Source organism: Schistocerca cancellata, chromosome 7 (genome assembly GCF_023864275.1).
Source record: "Schistocerca cancellata isolate TAMUIC-IGC-003103 chromosome 7, iqSchCanc2.1, whole genome shotgun sequence".
Taxonomy (NCBI): domain Eukaryota; kingdom Metazoa; phylum Arthropoda; class Insecta; order Orthoptera; family Acrididae; genus Schistocerca; species Schistocerca cancellata.
The window spans coordinates 388,303,018-388,312,054 of record NC_064632.1 but is presented as its reverse complement, the minus strand read 5'-3'; the positions used below and the strand labels follow the sequence as shown (position 1 = coordinate 388,312,054).

Here is a 9,037-nt window from a genome sequence, read left to right as displayed (position 1 = left end):
TCTGTAATTTTAAAATTTGCTATGCACACACAGAAATGAAAAACCTGACTGAACAAACAACTGACTCAAACACGTTCTAGCGCCAAATTTGCGGCGATTTCCTGTCCACACGCCCGAACTTGTCCCCGCAGTTGTGATTTGAACCCACAGCTTACAGTAATTTCACTCAAACCACCAACTTCAACTTCCAGGTTTGGGTACATTTCATATTTACGCAAATCTGATCACATGCAACGTTCTGTCTGCGCAAAAGTGATGTTTGCAAAACTGATTGTTGCGTGTTGGACAAGGATGACTTCGGCAGCGATTCCGCCACAGTTCTGCTCCCAACAACATATCTGTGGAAGCTCTAGGTTGTTGTTGCTCCTCTTCACGACTGTATGTTTTGGTTTTTGTGATCAGCGCAGACTGCTGAGCGCGTGTATCGAAATATTGTAGGAGTTTTGACAGAATTGAAAAATGGCAGAGGCTATGAGGCAAACGGTGGGAGATATGTTAAAGGGTGTTGACAGGTAAGCAATTTTTTTTATTGATGTAATTTTAATGATTTATAAATTTCCTTTACAGAATCTTTGTTTGCTTTCGATATAGACCATATTGAATGCAAAGTTTGGAATCTGTGTATTCGATAGCATATTTTAGTGCATTGTGTTGGGAGTGCGAGGATATTCATTTCTTTACCTGTGTTGTGTGTTCGAAGTCATGTAGATATGAGTGCAGGTAAAATTAGCCGCACTATTCCAGTAGTCACGTTTTTTTTTTTTCTTAATACAGACAATTGCTTAAAACTTCGTATGTGTTGAAGCTGCTCAACACACCCACCTACCAAATCCAGAAGTTTTAGTTATCTGTGAACGGGATTTTTTCCGACACTCTTAACGGAGACAGGATGCTGATATTGTACGATGAATGTTTAAGGTGGTTTATGCATGAAACCACTACCATCATCAAACTATTTTGTAAACTCCCTTCACCTTCTGTACTCTATCCTATTTGGGGAAACTGGTTTTTAACAAAGACACTGTGTGTCAGACATGTTACATATAGTAACTTCTTTTCAGGTACAACCCAGAAAATCTTCCTACTCTGGAGAGATACGTAGAAATTCAGTCTCGTGAAAATGCCTACGACCTGGAGGCGAATCTGGCAGTCTTGAAATTGTATCAGCTGAATCCATTTATGTACAATCCAGATATCACCTGCCAAATTCTATTGAAGGCACTAACTAATTTCCCTCATACAGATTTTATCCTTTGCAAGTGCCTCCTCAATAGTAAACAGGTAAGAGTTGTGTGGTTAGTGAGACTTAAGTTACACATTTTCAGGAAGCACACAAGCAAACACACACACACACACACACACACACACACACACACACACACAAAACAGTTTGTCAGAGTTAAAGGAAGATATCTAGTTCTACATACGTACAATGGCCAGCGCATCTTTGTGATTTTATATGGCATTTATAGAAGAATCTCTTAGATAAGGATTTTGTATACTTGCATCTAGGAACTCCATCACACTGTAACAATAGCTGAGACCATGTGGCATCTTAAATGTTGTTTTACTGTCAAGTGCTTTTAAATTCTGCATGGAAGTTTGTTACAAAATGTACATCTGGATAAATATTTCAGAATCTTTGTCAGGTAATTGTATTTGTATACATGTGGTAGTTACCTTTGCACCTAGTGCTGTAATTGTGTGAATTTTTTGTCCATCAAAGCTGTGCAGTTTATTTTTAAGAGCATAATTGTTTCAGATATGTACAGAGCAGGCACTATCAATGTTTGGAATTTTCTAACTTAATTTCTGTAGAACAGCCTCAGTGGTAGGTTTCCAATGTATTTAATAACCTTCTTTTGCAGTTTAAATGGTGTGTGTGTGTGTGTGTGTGTGTGTGTGTGTGTGTGTGTGTGTGTGTGTGGAGGGGGGCAGGAATTAACTGTGTGAGTGAAATACTAATTCTCTGACCTATTCCTTTGGTCAGCTGGACAATATAAATGATCCTAGTAGTAATATGTACACTAAACCACTATTAAACCACTATCTTCACCACTCCTGATATGGGGAAGGCATTAAATGCTACATCGGGTTTGCTAAGTGATAAATGCTGGCGAGAGTTGCATTGGCAACTGAGCATCACTAATATTGCTGAAAATTGTGTACTTTGGGCATCCACAGTTGTAGTGTATCATAAATGGTAAAGGATGCTTCAGCTGAATTATAAATATTTGCTTTTGAACCAACTAATTACATGGTGTTAAGCCAGATATTCAGTGAGGTATCTGTATATAAAAATCTTGTTTCAGTTAAAATGTAGTTGAATTGTAGACAAAACTATATAACAAAATTATATTTTCACATTTATTTCATAACTTTAAGCTATAGCCAGTGACAACTCAACATTCTTTGTCCAGTTGTATTAAAAATGTTCATCTGTCAAGAGGCCAGTAGTCAAGTTAATGTACAGCAGAATGCAGGAAACATTGCAGTGAAGAAAATCAAAGGTATAAAATAGTTATGACATGAGACACAGACTGCCAATGCTGCAACTGAGCTGAATCGGGGACTGTGCCGATTGGTGTTAGTAACTTGCTTCCACTCTGGACAGCAGTTTTGTTAGTTTAAATGTAACTGAATAGCTTAAATATCACTTTGGATCAGTGTCAAGTGCTCCACAAATCCATATGCATACCTCAAAATGTGCTGTGCACCTGTGTTCCTATAGAGAACACACTGATAGATATTCACACAGTTTATTGCATATGTCTACCATAAGCAACTGGATGACAACAGTAAGACTAATTACACCAGTTACTCATTGTGGCGTAATGAAAATATATGAATCCCTGATGAAAAACACACAAATAATTGCTTCTAAAAGGAAAAGAGGGTATTAATAACAACATTAAACAGCATAGTGAGGTATTCTGATTGGGCTGCTGGCTATGAAATTAATTTTGAGCTATGCTCTTGTCTTGAACACTCATTATGTAAAAATGAGTTGTCTGCCTCCATTGCTATCAAATATTTAATGTAAATCATAGACTTTTTGTGGAGCATCACTCAACAACAGTAAGGAGCATTTTATAGTTACTCTCCAAAACAATATTCACTTAAACATACTAGAGGCACAGAAAGCGCATTAGGAATGTAATTATACATTCTTCAATTGCCATCATGTAGCTACAAACATGGTCTGTTATTTTAAGTGAGTGGTTTTACTGATGTGACAAGCCCTGGATTCAAGGGCCCTTAATTTTTACACGACTAACAAACCGTTGCTGTTAGTCCTTTGGAAAGTTTTTACTGAATGAATTGCTAATGTAAAGTTTGTTTGTCCTTCTGAAGAAGATAGGTTTAAACAAGTTGAAACTGTGGTCAAGATTATTTGAAAACCACAATTTTTTGTAACTAGTTGCTTGTCTTTTGTTCCTGCAGATGAAATATTCCTACAGAGGTGTCGGCCGGAGATAATACACAATCCAAGTAGTCTGGATTTTGTGCCAAAGCTGTGTCAAACCTATTCACTATGCTCTGTCCAGTATCATCTCTAACATCAGTCGGATTGCAGTTTACTTTCTCAACAATTTTAACAATTTCTGTAAAGGCGACCTGGTACTCTTAATTCCACAATGCCGCTGAGAAGGAAGCCACAGTTAATGTGGATACATGCCAGAACATTGCCGATTTTATAATTCACTGAAAGCATTTTCTGTTATCATAATGAAACTGAAGATTCTCTTGGAAATAAATTAATCATAGATTTCATGGCTGGAAAAAACTTCATTATAAAAATCAACATCTTCAGTCCATTTATACCACCTCATTAGGACTGGCTCATGTGGCAGTGCTATGTTCAGCAGCAGTTCTCTGTAGAGCAACACAATTCAGCACTTCCCTGATGTATGAAATTATTTTATTAATTTTGAGTAGGTGCTGTGCAGTTCTTTGGTGATATGTTTTAGTGCATGGATAGAAAGGTGAAGCGAATTACATGTGGGTGCAATACACACAGGGCACTTGCCGCCTTCAAAATGTAGGCTGCAACATTCGAATACATGATGCGAACTTTTATACATAAAAAACAAAGGTGCTATAACTTACCAAACGGGGAAAGCGTTGGTATGTCGATAGAGACAATAAAAAACACACGTACAAATTTCAAGCTTTCGCAACCCAAGGTTGCTTCATCAGGAAAGAGGGAAGGAGAGGGAAAGACGAAAGGATGTGGGTTTTAAGGAATAGTGTAAGGAGTCATTCCAATCCCGGGAGTGGAAAGGCTTACCTTAGTGGGGGAGGGGGGGGGGGGGGGGGGGAAGGACAGGTATACACTCGTGCACACACGTACACATATCCATCCGCACATATACCAACACAGGCAGACATGTAAATGCAAAGAGGTTGGACAGAGATGTCAGTCGAGGCAGAAGTACAGAGGCAAAGATGTTGTTGAAAGACTGGTGAGGTACGAGTGGCGGCAACTTGAAATTAGTAGAGGTTGAGGCCTGGTGGGTAACAGGAAGAGAGAATATATTGAAGGGCAAGTTCCCATCTCCGGAGTTCTGATAGGATGGTGTCAGTGGGAAGTATCCAGATAACCCGGACGATGTAACACTGTGCCAAGATGTGCTGGCCGTGCACCAAGGCATGTTTAGCCACAGGGTGATCCTCATTACCAACAAACACTGTCTGCCTGTGTCCGGTCATGTGAATGGACAGTTTGTTGCTGGTCATTCCCACATAGAAGGCTTCACAGTGTAGGCATGTCAGTTGGTAAATCACGCGGGTGCTTTCACACATGGGTTTGCCTTTGATCGTGTACACCTTCCGGGTTACAGGACTGGAGTAGGTGGTAGTGGGAGGGTGCATGGGACAGGTCTTACACCGGGCGCGTTACAAGGGTAGGAGCCAGAGGGTAGGGAAGGTGGTTTGGGGATTTCATAGGGATGAACCAAGAAGTTACGAAGGTTAGGTGGATGGTGGAAAGGCACTCTTGGTGGAGTGGGGAGGATTTCATGAAGGATGGATCTCATTTCAGGGCATGATTTGAGGAAGTCGTATCCTTGCTGGAGAGCCACATTCAGAGTCTGATCCAGTCCCGGAAAGTATCCTGTCACAAGTGGGGAACTTTTGGGGTTGTTCTGTGGGAGGTTCGGGGTTTGAGGGGATGAGGAAGTGGCTCTAGCTATTTGCTTCTGTACCAGGTCGGGAGGGTAGTTGCGGGATGCAAAAGCTGTTTTCAGGTTATTGGTGTAATGGTTCAGGGATTCAGGGCTGGAGCAGATTTGTTTGCCAGGAAGACCTAAGCTGTAGGGAAGGGACCGTTTGATATGGAATGGGTGGCAGCTGTCATAATGGAGGTACTGTTGCTTGTTAGTGGATTTGATGTGGACGGATGTGTGAAGCTGGCCATTGGACAGATGGAGGTCAACGTCGAGGAAAGTGGCATGGGATATGGAGTAGGACCAGGTGAATCTGACAGAACGAAAGGAGTTGAGGTTGGAGAGGAAATTCTGGAGTTGTTCTTCGCTGTGAGTCCAGATCATGAAGATCTCATCAATAAATCTGTACCAAACTTTGGGTTGGCAGGCTTGGGTAACCAAGAAGGCTTCCTCTAAGCTACCCATAAATAGGTTGGTGTATGAGGGGCCATCCTGGTACCCATGGCTGTTCCCTTTAATTGTTGGTATGTCTGGCCTTCAAAAGTGAAGAAGTTGTGGGTTAGGATGAAGCTGGCTGAGGTAATGAGGAAAGAGGTTTTAGGTAGGGTAGCAGGTGATCGGCGTGAAAGGAAGTGCTCCATCGCAGCGAGGGCCTGGACAAGCGGGATATTTGTGTATAAGGAAGTGGCATCAATGGTTACAAGGATAGTTTCCGGGGGTAACGGATTGGGAAAGGACTCCAGGCATTCGAGAAAGTGGTTGGTGTCTTTGATGAAGGATAGGAGACTGCATGTAATGGATTAAAGGTGTTGATCTACGTAGGCAGAGATACGATCTGTGGGGGCTTGGTAACCAGCTACAATGGGGCGGCTGGGATGTTTGGGTTTGTGAATTTTAGGACGTAGGTAGAAGGTGGGGGTGTGGGGTGTTGGTGGGGTCAGGAGGTTGATGGAGTCAGGTGAAAGGTTTTGTAGGGGGCCTGTGGTTCTGAGGCTTAGTTGAATTCCCTCAGTCACAGCGCATTAAAACTGCCATTCACAAAAGAGGTACTGTTGAATGATTTGTGAGGAAATCCGTAATAGCTTGTGAGGGTTGTTCTCTGTCAAGTATGCCAACTGTGGAACTGCCAGTGAAACATCCTCATACATCTGTCATTTCATTATCTGCTATCCTTATGATGGCTATTTAATAGCATTGCACATTTTTGAGTGTGTCCTGGTTGGAAAAATATTTTTTTCTCAATGCTGACTCATCAGGAGTCTGTTGCCCATAGTATTTTAATAGGAACATGTGATGTTCAGCACTGGAAGTATGTATTGTGGGATTTTTACAGCTACCATAGCGGATCACATATCATGAAAAAAGTCATTTGTGAAGTTTGGAGTTTTTTTTTGCGTTTGATTCAATAACATTTACTACTTGGATACTTGCACTGTTTTGTTCTTTTTGCGTTCATCACTAAATCGAATTTGCTGAAGTTCGGGGGTTTCCCATAAGTAATGAAAGAACCGTTCATCATAACCCTAGATCTTAATTTAGGTATTAATTTTGATGCATCAGAATGCATCGTGAAGGAAACAATCGAGAATTCTTAAGAAGTGACAAGGAAATAACAATGGCACTCAAAGTGAAAGGGGGAAACGCACCAGAGCCTGCTGGAATTCATTCCATATAAACGGTTGTAAATGCACCAAAAAAGGGTAGCAGAGTTCTTTATTGATATTGTGATGATAGCTAAAATCCCCATCACTAGCCCGAGCCAGGAAAACCAAGCAAAAAGCTGAAAAAGCTACTGCCCAATAGCCCCTCTAGGCTCAATATACATGCTTTTTGGAAGTGTTGTCTACAAAATAATCATGGCTATAATACATGAGAAAATTGCAAATGAACAAGCTGGTTTTGACTCAGAAAGATGCCGTACATGCCAGATAATGTTACTCATGACCTACATACAAGCAGGCTTTCAAAAGAATTTAAAAATGTCAACTGAATATAGATCTCTCAGCAGCTTATGACGTAGTATGGAGACATGGTACTCTTTTGAAGAAACTGAAACATCTTAACATATTATCTGGCAATGGTGGGAACATATTTTCGAAGATGGAGACTGATGCCAAACACCACTAGGACAGTCAGTTTGCTTTCATTTGTGCAACAGACTAGTAAATAGACAGCTCCAGGTCTATTTTGGAGACAGACTATTTCACCACATTCAGCACCGAAAATATCTAGTGGTTACATTGGACCATACACTATCCTATAACAAGCATTTGGAAAACAATGCTGTGAAGATAGGAACTAGGAACAACAACCTGGGGCTCTGCTGCTGAAACTCTGTGCACTTAAGCATTTGGACCAGTCTACTCTGCTGCGGAAAATAGTGCATGCATGCACAGGTGCCCCCTCCCACCCACCACCCACCCACACACATAGACACAAACTCTCTGTGTACAACTGAACAATACAGAGAATTGTCAGTTGTACACTAAGATGAACCTCCATCAAATGGCTGTCCATATTGAGCCACATTCTGCCCCGTGGACTTCAGCAAGAAGCTTCTTCACTCCGTGAGTTTTAACACATATAAGGCAACCTGCGACTACCTATCCATCAAGACGCAGTTTTCCTTTAAAGAAAGTGGCTGAGAGAAATCTGCATCAATAAAGGAAACCATCCATGTAAACAACCATGGAACGGCATGTCTCAGCTCAACTATGGACTCATGGGAACGAGACTGGACAGTGGCTTGCCCTCCACATTGCTAGAACTTGCTCTGTATGGGGAAGAAACCCGCTGTCTTTTACCATTCGCAAAGCACATGGACAATATTTAACAGGATATGCACCAATGTTGACAGAAGCAAGGCCCCTCTTCATAGATTAGGTAAGGCTCTATCTCCAAAATGCAGTTGTGGAGCAGCCAGGCAAACTGTTCATCACATAGTTACAGCATATCCCAGCAGGGGCTACTGTAATACTTTCAACGGTTTGCTGATGGCACCGAATGACCTAATTGATTATATCAAAAATTTAGATACCTGTTTGTAAACTGTATGTTTTGTTTGTATGATATTTAATATTGTGCTCAGTTTAGCTTTTCAGCAATCAGAATGAACCACATACTGATTAAGAAAACATTTTGCACATACTGCATTTGATTTGCATGAAACAGTGAATGTTTTTTTGAAGTGTCATATGTTGTAGACAATGTATGGAAGTGCAGTTAGCAGGGAAGTCATGGTCTGAGTATAAGGGAGACTTTGGATAGTCCTGAAGAATCGCACTGTTGGCACTAATGGTCGCAGATGCTCTTCATCCCACCTGAAACAGTACTGGGTCTGAAATTGCCCAGTGAGTTGGTTTACAATGTTGCCCATACGAGTGATGTGTAGTTGATGAGTGGGCAAAGAAATATTGCATTTGTGTAGTGAATCCCAGCTGCTAGACGTGTTGCTGAGTTTGGATATTGTGTGAAGGTGACATCGATTGCTATTTTCAGTCTGTGATGCAGGAAATGTGGTAAACTCATCCTTTTGTTCATGAAGATGATGCAGTTAAAGCCGGAAATCGAGGGAGGTTTGAGCAAATTGTGGTTATTGATGAGATCTTATTCTTTGTAGAGTATTTGTCTTTTCAAAATGCAGTGTCCTCCAGGAGTGGCAATTACTGGTGTAAGATATCAGCAACAATATAAAATACTGACTCATCGGAGTTGAACGTCATTCTAACTGACGATAGACCTCTGGTGTCTGAAAAGTACAAGCAAGTGAAGTATTTAGTGTGTCTGATTTGTATTTAGGAGTGGGATTCAAATCCCTGTTCTGCTATCCAGATTTAGGATTTTTTACAATTTCCGTAGATTTCTAAGGC

General features: G+C 41.0%; 1 protein-coding gene across 1 annotated transcript in view; it reads left to right on the top strand.

Moving 5' to 3' along the window:
* Positions 1–357: 357 nt before the first annotated feature.
* LOC126092494 (eukaryotic translation initiation factor 3 subunit K) overlaps positions 358–9,037 on the top strand; it is a 30,113-nt gene continuing 21,433 nt past the window's right edge. Inside the window, exons 1-2 of the mRNA XM_049908111.1 lie at positions 358–512; positions 1,062–1,281. Coding sequence (XP_049764068.1) covers positions 460–512; positions 1,062–1,281 — 273 coding nt within the window. The 5' untranslated portion in view covers positions 358–459. The remainder of the gene's footprint in view (positions 513–1,061; positions 1,282–9,037) is intronic.